The sequence below is a fragment of the Polypterus senegalus genome, chromosome 15, assembly GCF_016835505.1.
Source record: "Polypterus senegalus isolate Bchr_013 chromosome 15, ASM1683550v1, whole genome shotgun sequence".
Taxonomy (NCBI): Eukaryota; Metazoa; Chordata; class Cladistia; order Polypteriformes; family Polypteridae; genus Polypterus; species Polypterus senegalus.
In genome coordinates, this window is record NC_053168.1 from 52,135,177 (window position 1) to 52,157,315 (window position 22,139).

General features: G+C 38.8%; 1 protein-coding gene across 1 annotated transcript in view; it reads left to right on the top strand.

Annotated features, from left to right (window-relative positions):
* igf2bp3 (insulin-like growth factor 2 mRNA binding protein 3) overlaps window positions 1-21,585 on the top strand; it is an 83,213-nt gene extending 61,628 nt beyond the window's left edge. Inside the window, exons 10-15 of the mRNA XM_039736484.1 lie at window positions 5,786-5,917; window positions 11,367-11,486; window positions 12,961-13,035; window positions 14,828-14,959; window positions 18,702-18,815; window positions 20,826-21,585. Coding sequence (XP_039592418.1) covers window positions 5,786-5,917; window positions 11,367-11,486; window positions 12,961-13,035; window positions 14,828-14,959; window positions 18,702-18,815; window positions 20,826-20,924 — 672 coding nt within the window. The 3' untranslated portion in view covers window positions 20,925-21,585. The remainder of the gene's footprint in view (window positions 1-5,785; window positions 5,918-11,366; window positions 11,487-12,960; window positions 13,036-14,827; window positions 14,960-18,701; window positions 18,816-20,825) is intronic.
* Window positions 21,586-22,139: the final 554 nt, after the last annotated feature.

Here is a 22,139-nt window from a genome sequence, read left to right on the forward strand (position 1 = left end):
CTCAAAACAAGTGTCTCCATCCACAATATGACTGAAACCATTTGACTTAATTATTTATCTACACTGGATATACATTCGTGAATGGAAACGGGAAGAGTCTGCATTCTCCATGCTAGACATTTGTTTGCAGATACCATTTACACTTCAAGAGCAGTAGTGGTGGATATGAAAAACATTTGCTTGTACAAATGAGGTGGAATTATTATTGAGAGTAAAGCATGAGTTTAAGGACCATCCATTCTCTTCCGCTTTCCCAAGGTCGGGTCACGGGGGTAGCAGCTTAAGTAGAGAAGCCCAGACTTCCCTCTCCCCGGCCACTTCTTCCAGCTCTTCTGGGAGAATCCCAAGGCCTTCCCAGGCCAGCCGGGAGACAGTCCCTCCAGCGTGTCCTGGGTCTTCCCCGGGGCCTCCTCCCGGTTGGACATGCCCGGAACACCTCACCGGGGAGGCATCCTGATCAGATGCCAGAGCCACCTCCTCTGACTCCTCGATGCGGAGGAGCAGCGGCTCTACTCTGAGCCCCTCCCGGATGACTGGGCTTTCCCTTAAGGATAGGGTGAGGAGCTCAGACACCCTGCGAAGGAAACTCATTTTGGCCGCTTGTATTCACGATCTCGTTCTTTCGGTCACTACCCATAGCTCATGACCATAGGTGAGGGTAGGAGTGTAGATCGACTGGTAAATTGAGAGCTTGGCCTTACGGCTCAGCTCTTTTTTCACCACGACAGACCGATGCAGAGCCCGCATCACTGCGGATGCCGCACCGATCCGCCTGTCAATCTCGCGATCCATTCTTCCCTCACTCGTGAACAAGACCCCGAGATACTTGAACTCCTCCACTTGGGGCAGGATCTCTCCCCCAACCCTGAGAGGGCACTCCACCGTTTTCCGGCTGAGAACCATGGTCTTGGATTTGGAGGTGCTGATTCTCATCCCAGCCGCTTCACACTCGGCTGCGAACCGCTCCAGAGAGAGCTGAAGATCACGGCCTGAGGCAGCTGGTCAGTACCGGCAGGCCAAGCGAAATGCGGCTTCGGTTGTTGCTGAGGCAAAAACTCGGGCATGGGAGGAGTTTGGAGAGGCCATGGAGGACGACTTTCGGACGGCTTCGAGGAGATTCTGGTCCCACTGTCCGGCGTCTCAGGAAGGGGAAGCAGTGTCAACACTGTATATGGTGGGGATGGTGTGCTGCTGACCTCGACTCGGGACGTTGTGGGTCGGTGGGGGGAGTACTTCGAAGACCTCCTCAATCCCACTAACATGCCTTCCAATGAGGAAGCAGAGCCTGGGGACTCTGAGGTGGGCTCTCCCATCTCTGGGACTGAAGTCACCGAGGTGGTCCAAAAACTCCTTGGTGGCAGGGCCCCGGGGGTGGATGAGATTTGCCCAGAGTTCCTTAAGGCTCTGGATGTTGTAACTGTCTTGGTCGACACATCTCTGCAACATCGCATGGACATCGGGGGCAGTGCCTCTGGATTGGCAGACCGGGGTGGTGATTCCCCTCTTTAAAAAGGGGGACCGGAGGGTGTGTTCCAACTATAGAGGGATCACACTCCTCAGCTTCCCTGGAAAAGTCTATTCGGGGGTTCTGGAGAGGAGGGTCTGTCGGATAGTCGAACCTCAGATTCAGGAGGAACAGTGTGGTTTTCGTCCGGGGCGCGGAACAGTGGACCAGCTGTACACCCTTAGCAGGATCCTGGAGGGTGCATGGGAGTTTGCCCAACCGGTCTACATGTGCTTTGTGGACTTGGAAAAGGCGTTCGACCGTGTCCCTCAGGGAATCCTGTGGGCGGTGCTCCGGGAGTATGGGGTACCGGACCCCCTGATCAGAGCTGTTTGGTCCCTGTACAACCAGTGTCAGAGCTTGGTCCGCATTGCCGGCAGTAAGTCGAGCCCGTTTCCAGTTTAAGGACCATAAACTACAAAAAGGACCCAATCGAAAAAGTCCTTTGCATAATAAGTCCTTTGTGTAATAAACACAAACCAATTTATCATTTTAATCTGTTTTCAAAGCTTGGACTTGCTTTTCATCCATCTACACTGCAATGCTGACCTGCCACTTTCAGAAATGTGCAGTTTTCAGGGGGTTTAAATGCCAGTATTGTGGATGAAAGGTGAAAACAGACTATCTTCCTAGGCATGCTTGTGCTACGCCCACACTAATACAGTACATTTTCTTTTAAAAATGCAGACACTGATGATCCATTTCAGGCTGGTTGTCATGTTTAAAATCTATGGCCATTTTGACATTTCCATCCATACATTGGCTTTTGTGCCGATCTTACCCCCCTCCTTAGCATTGATAGACTGGTGAGATGCATTTAGTAAAAGTGGGCTAAGTTTTTTCCATACCACAAATATATGGTTTAGATTTCACAAGACCCCTATAGTGTCTTGGTTTTTTTTTTTTTTATAAACTTTGCAGCTTTATGCACATTTCTGCTCCTGTGCTAAAAAACTAAAGTTTGAGGATTTGGATGTTTGTGTGCCTTTTTTATAATTGGACAATTGGCAGCAAATAGCACAATAAGGATACAAAAGTGAAAACTCAGTGCTCCATGGTAACTTCCTTTTTTGGTCTAGACCAATGTGGCCCAAACTGGCCCAAAAGCTGCAGCCCTATGTGAACTGTTGCTCATTTTGTGTTTGGAGGTCAATGAAGATATTACAAAACTTAAGTTTAGCTTCAATTCTATTAAAATGTACTAAGCAGTTATATTTTGAGTGGTGGTGGGGTTTTTTTTTTTTTTTTCCCCATTTTACTTTTCCATGTTTTGGATGTTTAGCCTATTTTTTACTAATGGAGCAATGTTGTTGCAGCCTTTACATCAGTGTGTGTGTGTAGCATTGCCTTTGTATCAACATCTGTACTATGTGAAGTCAATGATTCGAATCAAACGAAAGCTATAGTTCAATGCAATTTCAACTATTTATTCCAGTGCAACTCTGGACTTGAGGGCTACATACAATAATTAAGTGAAAGCAAGGTAAATTAGACATTCAACTTAGAAGTAAATACTTTCATAATTTTTAACATTTTGACAAGACTTGGCCTCGCATTAAAACGCATTTTTATATATGTTCACAACTGAAGAGGTTTAACCAGTTTCACAGTAAATCTGAACACTTTTATAAATAACTGAATATATCTTCCCCTTTCCCTCCTATTCCACTGCCTACTTTCTCTTCAGTGAGTTGAGCCCTTCCTTGGTCTGCCAGGATTTTAAATCTGGGCTGGAATTGTGTCCATGCCATCCTCATGCATGTGTGAAGATTGTCATTAGTGAGCCTTGAGCGATATTAGCTTTTTCCACCATGAACATAGTCTCACAACTGTATGTGGAGCAAAACATGGTCAACATGTGCAGGACTAATTTCCTCAGGCTTGGGAAAGCTGCCTCTGGGACCTTTTCAAATTAGAAGGTGGTAGGGTCTGTTCCTCAAACTGTTTCAGAGCCATATCTCCCTGGACAGCAATCGGTTCCATCTTGAGAGGCCCAGGATTTGCCCACTTGAAGAGTTGTGTGGCTGCTTTTGAGAACCCCCTGACATCTGTGATCAGGAATGGTTTCTGCCTGAACAGGGTGTGTCACTGTCCAAGACAGAAGCGGTTGCTGAAGACAATCCGCTTGTCAAAGTCAGAAAAAGTAGATTCAGCCCTCACCCTGGACCTGCACCTTCAGTGTAGGAAAGGGTGCAGTCTCTCTGCATGTCTTCCTTGAACACCTGAATAAGATTGGTTTCCTTTTTTTAATAAGTTGATATGTTTGTAATGCTATTTAAATAATGAAGTTGTGCAGGAATGTGTAAATATGAGCAGGTATGGTGTAGCATACCTCTAGTTTCCTTTGGAATCTGCAGATGGGTGTCGGGTCACACACACAATTGTCCTTACCCTGTAACTTTTTAAATTCCATTGATTCAGGTGTGAAGCAATATCCACCAAAAAAGACAATGTCCATCTTCTAAAAAGCAAGAAAGCCGTGTTGCCTTTTAGCTCTTCAGCTGTGCTAGGAAATCTGTTTTCCTCTGATGGCTCAAAAGTGCTCCAACATTTTCCTTTACTGAGCCATCTCATGTTATGCAGCAGGAGGGCGTTGGCATTTGCATCCACTTCTCTCCAACATCGCATAATCGGGGAATTCCTCAGAAGTGGATGCACGCAAAAAGTTTTTCATCATGGTGTCCATCACTTTAGCATACTCATCTGACAGGCTGGAGCACAAGAAAAACTGAATGATGCAATGGTAAGAGATGAGCTCGGATTATCCTTTCATTCTTGCCACAGCTCCTCTCTCCCTCACTACCATGGCATGGGCTCCATTCATGGTTATGTAAATCCACTTGTTTCAGCTCAGTTCCCCTCTTCTTTAACATCATCTTTTAGATGTATTCTCCTATTGTATTGGTCTTAAGAGTCTTGACTCCGAACAGGTCTTCACAAAACTCATTCTTCACCATGTTGTTAAATCTGACTTTAACCGATGAGCACTGTCGTCCACATCAGTGGACTCCTACAGCTAAGCCTATGCATGGAGCATTATGCATGTTCTAGCACATCTCTGGCTAACATCTCCCTTTTCTTTGTGGCTGTTGATGACTATTTTATTTTTTCACAAACCTCCTTTTTGTTTTCCCGCAAAAAGGGTATCCACTACAGCACTCGGGCACTCCTTGACAATGCCTTTTTTTGTGATGTCCCATAATCCAAGCAACTCGAGGGAACGCTTGTTAGCGAATTGTTGGCTAGTAAATGTGCTAAAATCCTCATTGACCGATTTTTTGTTGGCTTTATGATCGCTTATTTTTCTGTAGCCTAACTGGGGAATTCAGTGGATAACTTTTGTCAAATATAATTTTGTGCTTAGCTTCCTAGTGGCTTTTCACATTCTCACTTTTAACCACTGCCGTCATCTCGGAGCAGAGGCGACACGAGCGGTTTCAAGCTTCCTACGGGGAAGTATGAACATGAATGCCTCAGTCCATTCCGGATTAAAAGCCTGGTTTTCGTTGTCAACCTTCTGTCATTTAGTAAAAGCCATGGCACTTTGACTCTCAATTTCACCATTTTTCTCTGTCACTACCACAAGAGTGTAAGCTGCAGGGTTTCTACACCTCTGTTAAGTGAAGGCCTGCCCTACTCTTCCTGTGATTTGCTGACATTCTTGCCTTCACCTTGACTAATCTCAGTCTTCATGCTTAAACCCAACCAACTCTAACCCATGAAGGCAACAAGCACTGGCCAATCGGACACGTGGCAGATCTTTCATTGAGTAGTGGTGTAGAAACACTGTCAGAAAAGCGTTGCCAGTAAAAATGTAATATCCGCCAAAACTAAATTTTTAAAACTGTTTCGGGACAGTCTGCGTATAAATGACATGTGGTCTAGAAGATTCACTTTTTGTAATACAAGTTTCATGACGGTTTCAAAATTTGGTGGTTTGCCACTGGGCTATTCTGAACTAGGTAGAGGAAGACATCTAGACATGCGGGATGGGGTTAAACACTCCTGCCTCTAGAATTTGTGAATGTAAAGAGAATTTAAGCAGGCTTACATCAGTAACTCTGTATGCACAAGCTACATACTTATAATTCACCTGTTCTTGAATAAATGTTTTTCATGTTATGATAAATCTATAAAGCTTAATGGCTCTTTTACAAATGTTTAGTTTGGGAAAACTTGATAAAAGCTTATACACCAGTGTAGTGTGTGTTTTTGGCAAAAGTTTCAGAAATAAAGGACTTTATTTCAATCTATTCGTAAAAGGAACTCCTTCTGTTTCAGCTTCAAGCTCATTTAATCCCGGGTCTCAACTTGAATGCCCTTGGACTGTTTCCTTCCTCCTCACCTGGAATGGCTCCTTCAACGATTCCGGCTGCCCCTACTGGTGCTACTCCTTCATATACATCATTTGGGGTAAGATCGATATCTCCACCCACAAATTTACTCTTAAAGCATCTGTAAATTGTCCATGCTTTGGTTAAGTGTCTTTCCTGGTGTTTTCAGTTAGGTGTGTGTGGGGGGGGGGGAGATGGGGAATCTAAACTTTGTAGAACTTAATTTAAGATCTGAGGTTTTGTTTAGGTTTTCTGTTCTCCAGCACTGTGTGAATTCTGGTCACTTCTACAAGCTGTAAAGCAAACACAAACCTGGATATGGAATGTTCTGGTTTTCTGAATGCAATGTGAGCCATGATTAAATTTAAAAGAAATGCATCCAACAGTGGAATCACATTATAAATGGACTGTTTAAATTATGCAGATTATTTATCTTGACTGGCATTAGCAGACTTTCAACTGAATATACTGAGATGTTAAAGTGAAAAATGGTGTTCCCGTTTAAAAGACAGATTTAATAACCTGAAATGGAAGTTGTAGAGTAGGACCATCAGATATAATAAACTTTATACCCATCTCTAGCATTAAATTTTATCTTAACCTATGTTAGATGTGCTGGACAGTTGTCTATTTAGGTTTCATGGACTGTAAGTTTATGTACTATAAATTTCATGTGTGGGCAGATATCGGGTAGTTTTTGTAAAGGGTGTCAAAATTATGCCATTATAGAAGTTTGTCGTCCTTCCTTCCTTTTAGCCCAGATGTGACCACTTTTACAGTATACTAGCCGAAGCCCGCCGTAGCATATGGCGGTGTAAGAAATGAACGGAAAACGGTGAGAAAGGAATTCAATATAACAATGGCTTAGGAAACCACCATTGCAGTATAACGAAAATATCAAGGAGCGAAACCAATGCCAATGGTCGAGCGAGTACCTTCCTGTAGCAGGCTATGGAAAACGGACATAGATAGACGCTGCATTCACGGTGTTGCCCAGTCGGCCCAATAAGTCAATGCATCCACCCTATTGCGAGTGGTAAAAGTGCCATTTAAACTAATACAGGTAGACGTGGAAACCGGGTTTTCTGATGGAAAAACGTTTTAAACAGTATCGCTTACATACAACAGATTTTGGCGAATTGTTTACATGCAATTTATATCCATTTATACACTAATGGCAATTATTAAATAGTTCCTCCCGTATAAGTAACATTTCTCAGACTGCCTTCCATCTCCGAAACATTTCTAGACTTCTTTCCTATTCTTAAGCAACACAGTACTAAAGTATTGGTTAATGCCCGAGTCACCTCACGTATAGATTACTATAATGGTATTCTATCTGTCATCCCACAAAAACTTATCCATCGCTTACAATTTATTCTAAATTCTGCTGCCAGGATAACCCGCGGTTCTAAATCCACTGAACATACTACACCTATTGTCTCTCAGCTTCAAAGGCTCCCTGTTAACTACAGAATACAATACTAAATACCGCTCTTAACATTTAAAGCTCTCCACAACCTCACTGATCTCCTACATACTGACACTCCTCTTGCGAACCCAGATTCTCATCTGCAGCTGTACTTTCTGTACCACACATCAAACTCTGTGCTATGGGAGCTCGAGTGTCTCTCCTAGTGCTCCTCCACTCGGGAACTCTCTCTCTCTCTCTCTCTCTCTCTCTCTCTCTCTCTCTCTCTCTCTCTCTCTCTCTCTCTCTCTCTCTCACATATACATCAGCTTAATTCAATAACACATTTTAAAACTACCCTCAAAACTTATCTTTAGAAACTGGCATACCAATTGTGAATTTTGCACTGTTACTGGCAGTTATCTTTGTTTGCTAATTATTGCTGTTTGATCATGAGCTACAGTGGATGTAGGATTAGTGATGGTGGGCGGGGCTCGGCCGTGTGTCCCATGGTCTTAGAGTTGGTAGGCGGGGCTGAGTTGGCAGGCGTGGCTCTGTCTTGTGTGCGCTCTGTCTTGCCCTTAAAGTTGGCATGTGGGGCTCGGTCTTGCATGCAGTTCGTGAATTATATATTGTCTAACTTTCTGCCAGCAAGTCCTATTGTGCAAGAGTATGTAAAAGTAGGATTGTTGAACTTAAAATTAAATTGGATGGTGAGATTACGACAGTTGAAATTATGAAGGCTATAAAGACATTAAAAGGTGGTAAAACAGCAGGACCTGATGGCCTGCCCATCGACCTATATAAATGTTTCAGTGATAAAATGGTTAAGCCACTCTGATATGTATATAGAATGTTATAATAATGTCTGTCTTCCTAAGTCTATGAGAGAGGCTTTGATCATTCTTTTACCAAAACCGAATAAAGCGTGGAAATATGCGTCCTATTAGTCTGATAAACACAGATACCAAAATAATATGTAAAATCTTGGCAAAAAGGCTAGAGACTGTACTCCCGGGCATTGTGGGTGATGATCAGAACGGGTTCATTAAGAATAGACGGGTATTTCACAACGTAAGACGTGTTTTAAATATTTTGCATAGCCAAAAAGAGGAAAAGGATACTGCTCTTCTATCGCTCGACGCGGAGAAGGCTTTTGATAGGATCGAATGGGCTTATCTCTTTGACGTTCTCGTAAAATTCGGATTTGGAAAATCATTTTTACATTGGATCAAATTATTACATTCCAACCCAGTGGGTGAAGTTTTAACCAATGAGATTTCTGAGCCTTTTAATATTACAAGAGGTTGCCCTCAAGGCTCACCATTGTCCCGACTTTTATTCATTTTGGCTATAGAACCGCTAGCAATAGCCGTAAGAGCGAACAACCACATACAAGGGATTAAAATAGGTGGCAAGGAATATAAAATAGCTTTATTCTCTGATGTAGTGTTATTCCTAAAACAATTAAACACCTCTCTTCCAGCACTTTTAGATCTGATCGATCAATTCGGAAATATATCGGGTTATAAAGTGAACGCATCAAAATCATCGTTACTGCTGCTGAATAAAGAGAGCTGTTCAAATACATCACATTTATTTACCTTGAAAATATCACCCAGCTTTACATATTTGGGTATCAAAATTGTTCCCCAATTAGAAAATATAATTTCTACAAATTATAATGTTATAATGGAATCAACATTTAAAGATCTGAAGAGATGGTTATCTTTACCAATTTCATTGATAGGAAGGATAAATATACTGAAGATGAACATTTTGCCTAAATTCATGTATTTATTCCAAAATATCCCCTTGGCGCCACCAGCTGGAATGTTCTCAAAGATTAATTCATTATTTAGGAAATTTATTTGGAACAAGAAATGCCCTCGAGTTCGTCTCTCTCTTCTCTATCTTCCATTTGACACTGGAGGGTTAAAATGTCCCAACCTGTACTGGTACTATTTAGCTGCACAATTAAGAACAATGTTTTATTTTTCCTCTGGAAATAAACCATCCTGGGTGGATATGGAGTCGTGGTTTTGCGTTACCTTTAAACTTGTATATATATTCAGATAAGATTAAACAACTGAAAACCGTCACCAAGCATCCCATAGTTTGTAATATGATTAGAGTATGGTGTGAAGTTAGAGAATACATGAAAATTGCTGAATCTTTATCCCAGTATAGTCCCATTTGGGGCAACACATTATTCAAACCAGGCACGAAGGACTCAGGATTCCGATTTGTGGGTTGAAAAGGGATTAAGCAAAATTAGTGATCTTTTTGAGGAGGGAACGTTGATGTCGTTTGAGCAGATATCTAAGTATAATATTCCAAGAAAACATTTCTTTAAATATTTACAGATAAGGAGCTTTGTTCTTTCTAGGCAGAATCAAGCACTAAACTTGCCAGTACTTTCTTCTTTGGAGGAATTAATTACTAAGAAATGCAATAATAAAGGATTAATATCAGTCTTTTACAACTGGCTTGTATCAGGGTCTACTGAATCAACAACACCGAAACTTGAATTATGGAAGACGGGATTGAACGAGGATATATCTGAGGATGAATGGAGACAAGTTTGTAAAAATACTCAAACAGTTGGGGAGCATTAGCTTAAAACTACTTCAATATAACTGGTTGATGCAGACTTCTATAACTCCTGTCAAAATAAATAGGTTTAATAAAAATATTCCTGATACATGTTTCAAATGCAGAGAGGCTCAGGGTTCATTTGTGCATTTTGTTTGGGAATGTAACATTATTAGAGACTTTTGGGTGGAAGTGATTAATATTACAAAGATAATTGTACCCTTGAATATTCCCTTAGATGCAAAAATGATTTCAAGGTTCCAAAGAACCTTTAAACTAAATCTTCAGCAGCGCAAAATCATAGACTATGCTATATTACAAGCTAAAAAACGATAGCTCTTAACTGGTAAAGGCCTGATCCGCCATCTATTGGAACTTGGATTAATGCCATGGCACAGTGTATGGTCATGGAAAAAGTAACAAACTTTGTTAAAAACAAAATGGATGTATATGAAGAAATATGGAAGCCGTTTAAGTACTACATTAACAACAATAATATTGGTCATTTATTACAAGAGGTGTAACTATGTATAATTTTTTTTTTTTTTTTTTGGAAAAGGTAACTTGTGTGTAAAGTACAGTAATGTATATTTGTTTTTTGGGTACCTTGCAATATTTGTTTTGCATTTAAATTGTCTCATGTAAGAGAATTCTGTGTATATCTATAGGGGAGAAGAGAGTGATGTTCTCTTGTTGGGGTGGGAAATTGTGACGAAATGGAAATGTTTCTGTTACCTGTTTTGTATAATTAAACAAACACATTGTTTAAAAAAAAAAAAAATAAATAAAAAAAGTAGGATTGTTGGCTTCAAAATGGCAGAAGTTTTAAGTTTTCCTTTTTGTATGTGGTGGTGGTGTTTTTGTTTGTTTTTAATACTCCCCCGCAAGAAATTATGCAACTCTAAATTGGCAGTCTATGTAATCTTTTTAGCTGAATTCTAATGGTATGATTGGAGTTTGGCATTTACTACATTGCTATAATTTCTCTGAAAAAAGTTTATGGTTCACTTGATTATGAATTTGTAAAATATGGGGCCCTTTTGCCATAAATTGAAAATCGTTGAATCAGCTGAAATGAGTTTTTTCTCAAATTTTGATGTTTACAGTTGTCATTTCACAAATTTAAACTCTGAATAATTAACAGTAAAAGTATAATTTGGAGTAAAAGTGATGGTTCACATGTCTGCTAAGATCGACAGTCTGCATGTGTGTGTTTTTCATTAGTTTTAAAAAGTTGCCGTTTTTCAAACCATGGTTTTGAGGGTCTCATGATTGCCTGATGACACTTTTAAACTGATCACCAATAACTGCCAAATCTGGCAATGTAAATGTACTGATTTTATAATCCAAGTACATTGAATTTGTTCAACCTTTATTTAGTGAAATTTGTTCTATTCAGTAGGTGGTACTAAAGAGGCATATAAAGAGAAATGGTTTTACATTTGTGGTCAGCTCTATTATGCTTTTAACACTGGATTGACACATTTTAAAATGTTCCCCTCTCTGACTTGCTATTCTGCAGCAGCAGCCAGAGTCTGAGACTGTACATTTGTTCATTCCGGCCTTGGCAGTAGGAGCCATTATTGGAAAACAGGGACAACACATCAAGCAACTTTCCCGGTTTGCAGGTGCCTCAATAAAGGTTTGTTTTCTCTTAAGTTTAGGGGCTCCCCCCCCCCCTTCCCAGTTTTTCCCTTTATATGGAGTGACATTCACCTATTTACTTTTTTTTTTTTTTAATATAAAAAGTATTGTCAGTGTTGCATAGACAGTTAATATTGGTGTCTCCAACCCTTCACCCTATCCATCAGCTTTCTAATCTGATTAACCAATTTAGTCCTGTTGGCGTCCAGAATCTATCCTAGTAGAATAATGCAATACTCTGAATATAATTATATGCCAACATCTTGGAAATTCAGATGTGGCAATTGACCCACAAGAGCATGCATGTCTGATTTTTGTTTGGGGGAACTTACACATATTCAGAGCAAATGTGTAAACTCTAGATGCCACAGTAATTACATTGGGCCAGGCACCTAAGGTGACATTGCTACACTATTGGGCAGTTCTAGTTTAGTTTTAAAAAACTATTTGAACAAACGTGTTTTGTATTTACTACAATTCAGAGGGAAACCAGTTTTCAAAAATCTGTAGTGTTTGATGTTACCCTTTCTGTGCAATGTTGTTGTATTACTAAATGTAAATGATTCGGTTTTTACAGTATTCCACCATGCTCAAAAATGTATTGGACTTGGTTATGGGGTTTTTTGGTGGTTTTTTTTTTCCCCTCAAAGCAGTGGTGTTTAAATGATTTGTAAGTTTTTTAATTTCAAGCTTACTACAAGACCAAAAAATGCTAGTTTAGCTTTGACATCCAGAATTGGCATAGAGTTGACATACTGTTAAATGATTTAATACTTGTACTGTATGTAAGAAAATTGGATGTTTTTTCTAAAACATTTTTATAAAAAAAAAAAAGCTGCCAAATGTGACTTTCTGGAATGTCACAGGCAGAAATTCTATTTTTAAATGTTTCAATGCAACATTTAATTCTTAAAAAAAAAAAATTAAATTCTGATGGTTTAGATCTGTTGTGCTGGTGAGATTTTGAATGATTACATCTAAACACACATCTAGAACCAGAACTAGTAGTTGCCTTCAGTTGTTTACTGGCTTCCCACTCCTCCCCCTTTGGTTTCATTTGACAATTGAGGTTCAAAGTAACTACTTCTCTATGAATTATTGCATGATGGAGGCTTGCTAAAGTCCCTTAACTTAATGTGTGTTGGACTTGTAGCACTAACCAACAATATTCCAGCTTTTTGTGTGTGCTGCCAAGTACAATGTAATGTACTTGTAAATAAAGCCAAGTTTGCTTTGAGATAGTATAATACAAACAGTGTGCTCATTGCATAATTAGTTTTCAGAGGGAATACTTTTTCTCTGCACATGATCATCCCTCTTTCCATTTCCCTTTTGTAAACACCTTAAGGGTTTTACTATATTTGTTTAAATGAAAAAGCTGTAGGTTTTACTGGTTTAACCAAAGTCCTCCTCTGAAGACCAGTGCTCACAGACCAATTTCTGTCATACTTCCTATACTTTGTCTCTTGCAGATTGCACCCGCAGAAGGACCAGATGCCAAACAGAGAATGGTGATAGTTACAGGGCCACCAGAAGCCCAGTTTAAGGCAAGTATTTTGTAATATGCCTGTTTAAACAAGTACCATATTTGTCTGGGGGTTAAAATGAACCCAGCAAAAAAGCTGTTACCTTTTTTCTGTGCTAATGGATGATGCTAGTAAAAGTACTGATGCCAGAGAAAAAATGTAGTTACCTAGAGGTTGCCTTTATTTAACAGACTAGCAGACCTTGTGTGCTTCGCTGCAGTCACTGTAGTTGGAATAATTTATGTATCTGCATGCGACTTATAGAGCTGGTTTATATACAACATTTTTGGTTTATCCTCCTGGAGCCAAAATATATATATTTTCTCTGACTAATTCATGAACAGGCTACATAAAAAGAAACGGGAGGGAAATGGCAACACCGCCGGGAACAACAGTAAATGAGAAAGTAAGTCTACAAAACACTAAAGTAAAAAAAACGAAGAAGAAAGTAACAGTAAACCACAACACCGCCAGGAACACTGGCACACCGTGTCTACTAAACACTAAGTAGAAACACTAAAGGAAAAAATACTGTACTATTCGGAAAGTACTACGTCTAGTAAACGGTAAATCAGTAAAGGAGAGACGACCCTAAGAAAAAAGTACGGCAAGACCACGTCAGCTGCGAAGCTCAGCTCGGAGATCATGTGACTCCCCTACCCACCTTAACTCTCAATCCCTCCACAAACAGTCTCTCGGATCCCAACTCTTTTATATGTAAAGATAATCCATCTGACATTTTTTACCCCATGTAGTTTGTAGTGATCACCAAGAAGAAAAATTGAATCCAAGTATTTTCATTCAAAGCAAAATTTGATATAGAACCCAAATATGACCGACACTGTACGGCAGCAAATGTGAAATGACCAGGAGACCACCTGTTACTTGGGTCACCTAATCCACATGTTTTCTGTCGTATGCTAAAAATGTGTTTAAATTTTGAAGTAATGTTAATTCCACTGGAGAAATCCTAAAAAGGAAACCTTCCCAGAATACTGTGCTTTTTGAATTGAAGATCTGCCTTCTCCCCCTCATTCATTGGTCAAGAGTCGTATCTTCAAGACCGTAGTATTATGGGAGTGTTGTTGAGTACTCCTTTGAGATGTATATGAATTTTTAAATTACAAGAGAAAATCTACTGTATGCATGGACAAATTAGAGGTATACCCTGAAAAGAGTAAAAAAATTGCAAATTTCCTTTAATTTCACTAAATAGTAATGTGTTGTCAAACCATTTTAAAATGCATTGTAAATGCATATCTTACTAGATTTTACTCTCTCTTGCATTTTACTGCAGTCGCATTTTAAACTATTCTGTTCGGCAGCATTTTTCACTTCATCCAATATCTTGCAATTTAAGAAATGTTTTATAATGTGGACTTGATAAGCGCTGTTTTGCTGACCACCCCGATTACATTCTTGCATTCCAGAAACTTAGATTAGGGAAATTAGAACTGGTGATATCTAGACATCTCATCACACTTTGTTGGTTTCCTGATAATTTCATTGGAGAAAGTAGCACCATACCAAAAGAAGTGAAAAAGACCTATGCCTTTTGCTTCTATATTTTTTTTTTTTTTATATATAAAAAAAATGCCAGGAGCTAGTAAATCTTTCTTGAATATCAGATACTGTAGAGTGGAGCTAAAGGATCAGTCTACAATTAAGTTTAACCTTTTAAGTGTTGTATCACCAGTGATTTTTTTTAAGCCCTTTGCCTTTTATTTATATGTATTTGTTTATATGTGTATATATGTATGTACTGGGATAAGTATGGACACATGTTTCACTTGCTTTTACATTGTTACCAAAGGCTCAAGGGAGAATATTTGGAAAATTGAAAGAGGAGAATTTCTTTGGACCCAAAGAAGAAGTAAAACTGGAAGCACATATAAAAGTACCATCTTATGCAGCTGGAAGAGTTATTGGCAAAGGAGGAAAAACTGTAAGTGTTATGATTTGTTGTGCATTGTCTGTCTACATTGTGAGCTCTTAAAAATTGAAGTACTCTATTTCATTGTTTTTACCAGGAAGCTTTATCTGTTTGAATAGTGGTATTAAATTTGGGAATAAAATGTTTTTTTTATCAAGAATGCCATATGGTGAAGCATAAACCATTCCTGTAAAAACATGGATGTTCTGGAATACAACACTCATCAGAAACCTCCAGTTATTTGTTTTTAGTGCATTATTGCTTTGATTGCCACCAGAGCTCATCCCTATACCTGGAATGCATGACTGTCCTATTCTGAGCCGTGCACAGTCAAACAAATTCAAAAATGAAGGTTTTAGCATCTGCTAATAACACCCTTGGAATACCTATCCTGTTTTTGCAAAAATTGTAATCCAGTTAAATTGGAGGTGTTTAAACCTTATGGGGAGATTAATGCAATATACAGAACACTTTTTCATACACAGCACTGTGCATTTTGTTTAGTGGACAACAGTCTGTCCCATGCAAGGAAACCTTGAGCGATGGAAATCTTTCGAGTAGTGGCAGTGATTTCCATAAGGAGATACAGCCAGTATTCTGAAGATTGCTTCAAACCATTTTTGTGTTCAAAAAAATAGGCTGCCCCCATTCCAAGTGAGATATACTAGCGTATTAAATGAATGAGCTATTACAGATGCAGTACTGCTGTCTCCCACTTTTTTTAATTCAACTTTTGCTGCATTGTGAATATTTGTTTTTATAGGGCTAAATTGAGTGCTTGGGTCCTCTGGGAGAATACCTGGGATAGACAGGATGTGCTGGAGGGATTCTCTTATCTGGCCTGGGAACATCTGGAATTCCCCAGGAGGATTTGAAAGAAGATGCTGAGGATAGGTTGTCTTGGTCTATCCAGCTTGGCATGTTGCTTCCGCCACCCTCATCAGGGTAAGCGGAGTGGAAAATAAAGTGTAATGGATTTGAAGAAAACCAGCATAAATTTAGAAGTTGATTAGGAAGAAATACATCTCGATGTCCAGATAAAGAAATCTGCATTACATGATCCATAGTCAACATTATAGTGTCTGTAATTTTATGCCAGTAATGTTATACTGAGTTTTAACCTTTGACTTTCCTAAATGTATGTAGGAAGCACTTCATTTTGTATTAGTTTTTTTTGCCTGGTGGTTTATGAATACATTAGTTACCAGTCTTGTGTTTTTAGATGTTGCTGTTGTGTGACTTGCCACCCTGAAATTGGACGTGTCTATGTCAAGAGCTTTATCTGTGTACTGGATGCACTTGAAAAAACAAAGCAAATGCCGTTAGTAGTTCAGATGAGACAGACTGCATAAGAACCTTTATTTGCTCTTTGGACTTCAGTTTTGTTTTTGGTGATCAGTACTTTTACATTCCACTGAAACTCGAGGGTGATATCAAAAGGAAGACCTGAGCAGAGGCAAGATAGGGACAAGGGAATGAAAAGGTGCTTCTTAGTCATTCTGGATAGTTGGCTCATTTTTTTCCAGTCTCCCAGCTTTTATAAATGGAGAATCGTACTTTAGAACAGAAAACCACATTCCTTGACTGCTAATTTTTTATTTGATCTGCTTTAATGGGTTAAATGTTTGCTTTCTGCATTGATAGGAAATTTATACTGTGTGCCATATCCTTAAAGGAATACTAAATTTTTACTTGCCTCCATAGTGTTTGTAGAGGTGGTCAAGTAAATCTTAATCATGTTCTCAATTAGAATAGATCACGAAATTTCTGAAGCCATTTGCATCACTGTTGTCTCTGATGGCAGCAAACCTTAACATCCATTGTGAGGCTCAAATTATTGTTTTTGCTGCTCCTGTTAGAGGTTATCACAGTGGATCATCTTTTCTCACTCAAATTGCTTCTCATAATCTAAATGTCAGGCATCCAGTCTTATAGCTAAATTATACCTAAGCGTTGTGAGCATTAATATTAAACCACTTTTGCAAAATACACTTTTGCATGAGAGAAGGCATTCAAATGTCTTCTCTCCTCCATTGACCTGGAACCTTGACAAGTTATGGCTCATTCATTGACTAACACTGTGCTTTGTTTGATATCAACACTGCACAGCATGACCAGGGAGGTGCACATTTTCAATTGAAAAGTTAAAAGCAAGCAAAAACATTATCCATTGAAAAGTGTCAGCAAATTGTTTGTAGCACTGTGGCCGTTTCACAAACTGCTGATGAAGCCACAACTACAATACTTCCATATTCTTCAACAACTGAGGGGGAGAAGAGAGTCTGCTTCTGTCATGCAGCCAAAATGCATGTTTTGGGCCATTATGCACATATGACTAGACACCCAATATGCAAATTATGCAACACAAGTAAATGTTATGGATGTTTACATACCTTGGCAGTTCAGGCTCATTTATATCAATTTTGTGATATCCGGAACGACAATTTGAGGGGGTTATTATCCCCAACCTTTCTCACAAGCCCCACCCCAGTTATGACTAAGAACAGGCTGGGTAAGTAACCTTGAGAAATGTACAGTATATTTTTGTTGGACTGTGCCTTTTAACTATACTGCACTAGTAATGTATGTATTGTGATCATTGGTGCAGTGTTAACTAGGCTAATGAGCAAAAATTTGTTTGTTTTTTTTTGTTTGTTTTTTTTTTTTTTTAACAAGGGTGAACATCCATTTCAGTGGATTGTACATTGAAATATGTCTGTGTGTAGTTTGATTTTTAAAAAACGAATTGTGTGAAATCCTGCTACTAAATTACACCAGATAAAAATGATCTCCTCTGCAGTGATGAAAGAAAATACTGCCATCTATAGAATACAATTGTGCTGAAAATACAAGTGCTTTTTGTATTTAGGGTGTAGCTGTGACACAACCCTTGTCCATCCACTTTAGATTTCCAGAATAAACCAATTTTGTATTTAAAGTTGCCTTGTTTATCTCCCTTTTAAGTCAATGACAGTATGACCTAGTGGTCATGTTGGGAGAACAAGAATCTTGGTTTTAAAAATTTTAAATTTTGTTTTGGACTAATAGCACTAAACTATAAAAGTGAATGGCAAAGTGCAGGATACTTGCCGTCTTCATTCCCACCTTGGCAACTTTTTTTCAGTAATTTGGGGGAAAATTGGCCAGATTCTTTATTCTGTTGGAAACCAGGACATTTGTGCATTAAGATACTGGTAATTTATTGATGGTGGTTGCACTTTGTAAAAAGTGCACAATCACAATACTTAACTAAATTGTAAAGTACTACACCTTTGTACCATATTAATGTACAAGCTGTCCTTAAGCTACATTTTCTACTGAACAACTTCAGGAATTAAGGAATCGTGTGTTTATCAACATTTGGATGTTTGGTTCACAAGGAATCTTGTTTTCAAGATCTTTGTATGTTGTATAACCTGATGTGTTAACTTATTCGTGCAGAAAATGGGAAGAATTTGTTTAAAGGAAGCCGTATGTATTCTCTGGATGAGGGTACCAAAAGATAGTGATTATGCAGCAACAACCAGGTATCTCCAAACCCAGCTATTTTTCAAAGTAGATACAAGATTGTCATTTTGTTACTCCATAAGAACTTTTTTAAAGAGAACTTGACCACATCAGGAAGAAAAAAACTAAGGTTTTTGTCCCCTCGTGTTCAAGCACACTTGGAATATTCATAATTTTTTAGCAGTGGACACAACAATGGCTACGTTTAGTCAAGTCTGCTGAAGTTGCTGCACTTTTGTATTAATAGGTGAATGAACTGCAAAATCTAACCAGTGCAGAAGTAGTAGTGCCAAGAGACCAGACACCAGATGAAAATGACCAAGTGATCGTAAAAATAACTGGACATTTCTATGCAAGTCAGGTAAGAACACTTCTCTATTCCTTTACTTTTATAGACTTGGGACAATGAATGCCCCAAAGACAGCTTCTCTGAAGCCAACTATACTCCATACAGATTATCCATGCTTACACAATTAGTGATGTTTGTACTATACTGTTTTATGAAGGAGCTGTTATAAATGTTAGTGTGTTTTTAATTTATCAGACGTACAAAAGTCTCTTTTTGGACTTGCTTTAATTTACATTGTAATGCACCTTAGCTTTACACAGGAATTCTATTCACTAATTGATCAGATTTGCCCTGGGCTGGGAAGATTTTAAAGCAGTACAGATAACGAAGGGTAATTGCCGGACACCCTAGTTTACAGCCATTAAAGGATGTTTGTGGAGAAATAACTGATTTGGGGGAAAAATACAAAACATGGTATATGTATTTATGCAAAATTAGGATCAGTTCGAAGATGCTAGGACTGGTTATGGGACACGGCACCACCACAAAAAAGCCTAAAAACTTACCAAATGCCCTCTTTGAAGTAGCAAAATTCTGTTTGCTTTGGAGATATTGGTAGCCTTCCTGGGAGGAGCTCTTACCCATAGTAAGCTGTTCATGCCACATTTTGTCTCCCCAAACCCTTTTGAGAGGAAACCATGACCCTGAGGGTGAAATGTTAGTGGAACCAAGGCAAATGGTGAGCAAGTGCACACAGCTGGTCTTCTAAGATGGCTGAATCTCATTGTTTTAATGACGCCTTTGTTCAAAAATGACACACTTCTCATTTTACTGTGTGTGTGTATAATGTCAAGATGTAGATCAATGCCCAACAACCAAATACATTTTCCAAGCCAATAAAGGTAAGTTTGGTTTTTTGTTTTTTTTAGTTTTTTTTTTTTTAGGCTTTCAGTTGATTTGTGCCCTGTAATGTTCCATTATAAAATGCCAGGAGTAGGTATATTAATGTATAGAAAGCACTTAACTTTGTAACATTTCATGTGGCAAATGCGTATACAGTATACCATGTTTATGAAGAAATAACTTTTTGACTGGAAAAATGCTAAACTTGACCCTTAAAACGAAAGATCAGAATTTTTCAGTTAATAAAAATTTTGCTTTATGTTGGTTTACCTGAATGAGATTTAAAAATACCCATTCCTTTATGTTAATAAAGCTAATAAGAGCAATACATTGAATTGCATGCATTTGTCCCTCTACCGATTTGGTTTATCTTCATTACATTATGTGCTGCATTGCACTGTCATTTTTAGAGGTAAATCTCTTATAGAAAAGATGGTAGTCTTGTAAACATTGTTCTGAGATTTTAAGATATGGAAGATTTAAGGCAAGGTGGTTATAGTCATCTTGGCTCCGAGAATGACATGTTGAGTACATGCAAGTAAGAATTTTACTGCACTCTGATAAATTATTGCACATTCATTTGTAGAAATTTTTAATTGTTCCTGGCGGAGTATTCACATGCACTTTTACCTATTTTAATTTTAAGACTTGTATTTACACAGAAGGTACCATGACCCTACGATGAAAGTACAAACCAATCCTAAATGGGACACCATTGAAAAGAATGCTCGGACCCAGACAGATGCAGGCAACTTGGTCACCAATAAACTGTTAGCAATTTCCCCCTTCCTTTGTGCATTCAGCAAGATATTGCCTCGCTCATTGTTTCACACAATGGTGATAATTCAGCTAAGCAGTTTTTTGATACTGGCCCTCTGACATTTTAGTCATGAGGCTTGACTATACTATTCCTTCCTCTTGTTTTATTTAGGTGGTGGGTAAAGTCAGATGTTAAACCCTGTAATATCGCTATCATCACAACGTGCCCTTCCACCCAAGACCAGTAGCAGCCCTTCATCTGTTTGATCTCCCTACAGGTCCTCTGACTCAATCTGGCCTTTCATTTTTTAGAATTATGACAATTTGTCCATGAACCCCAATCCTCAAAATAACCAATTTAAATTAGTACACTGGCTATAACAGTTCAGACATTTTACCAAGGTTCTAATTTTGTTTCAGCTTGCACAACGAAAAATACAGGAAATCCTATTGCAAGTGAAGAGGCAACAGCAACAGAAACCCCCCCAGAGTGGGCAACCTCAACCAAGGAGAAAATAAACACTTCAAAGTTAGGAAAACTGAGCACCCCGGCCCAAGACGGAGGCAGATGCCAGACCAAAGAGTTGGACTGTTGCTAGCAGGGAGCAGCACACACTCTTGTCCTAATTTGAATGACAAACTTGCTCTCCTGTCAAGGACCATCAGCTTTGTTTTAATTTTTTTTTTTTTGAAATCCAGCTTTAAAAACTGTTGGACCCCCATCACTTGTTTATATTCTAAGCTCATTTGTCCGCCCTGCTGTTTTTTTTTTTTTGTTTTTTTTTTTATTCCCATCTTCATTTATTTGGGTTAATGAAGCTTTCTCTTGTGAAAGTTTTTCCCCGCACATTAGAAGGCGTTGCTTTGCATGGTCTGCTTGCTTAGGAAGATTTAACAGGTTTGGAGTGGGAATGAAAAGGTCTCTTTTTTTTAATGCGGGAAATTACTCAAGAAAAGCAGAGACTTGGCTCATCCCAGTAGTTAGTGGCATTTTATAAATCTGGATACATTTTATAGAAGACACTGCCATAAAAACTTAAAGGGAAGTGTTGAATGGTGTTGGCCAGGAAATGAAATTTATTATGCATTTTACTAAACTACCTCAGGCATTTAGTACCTCAGCGAAAAGATTTTTTGGTATTTTGTATACTTTATAAAGCTAATTCTTGAGCATTTTATTTTTTTAATAAAAGAAAAAATTAAAAATGTATTCACCCATCAGTAAGAAGTGCCTTCAACTATAATATGCAGCAAAAACTGAATAGTTGCAGTGCTCTTTGCTGATGGCTGATGAGCATTATTGATATTGCCTCAGATTTCCTGAGGTCTTCAGCACCATCAAGTGAAGACACCGCAAAAACCTTTCATAGATACCAAGTAATGCCAACATAACTAAAAGAAGCAATGCCATGTATCCATTTTGTTGAGGGGAGATTTTAAGGTTTCAAGGTACTTTTTAGGGAGGGGGGTGGGAGGAGAATGCAGAAAACAGTGATGGAAAGAACCTTTAAAGAAAGTGTATTCAACCTCTTGTGCACATAAAGGTGTGGACTCTAATTGGCTGTTGCTGTTGTCAAATAGTGTTCTTCACAGCCCACATGGACCTTGCAGTGAGATCCAAAGAGCAAGCTTCATGCTCCGTTGTTTACGAAACAAACGTGTTGACCAGCACCACACTTGTGAATGGGCTTGTCAGGCGGATTATCTCCTCCGATATGATTTTGGTTTTCAGTA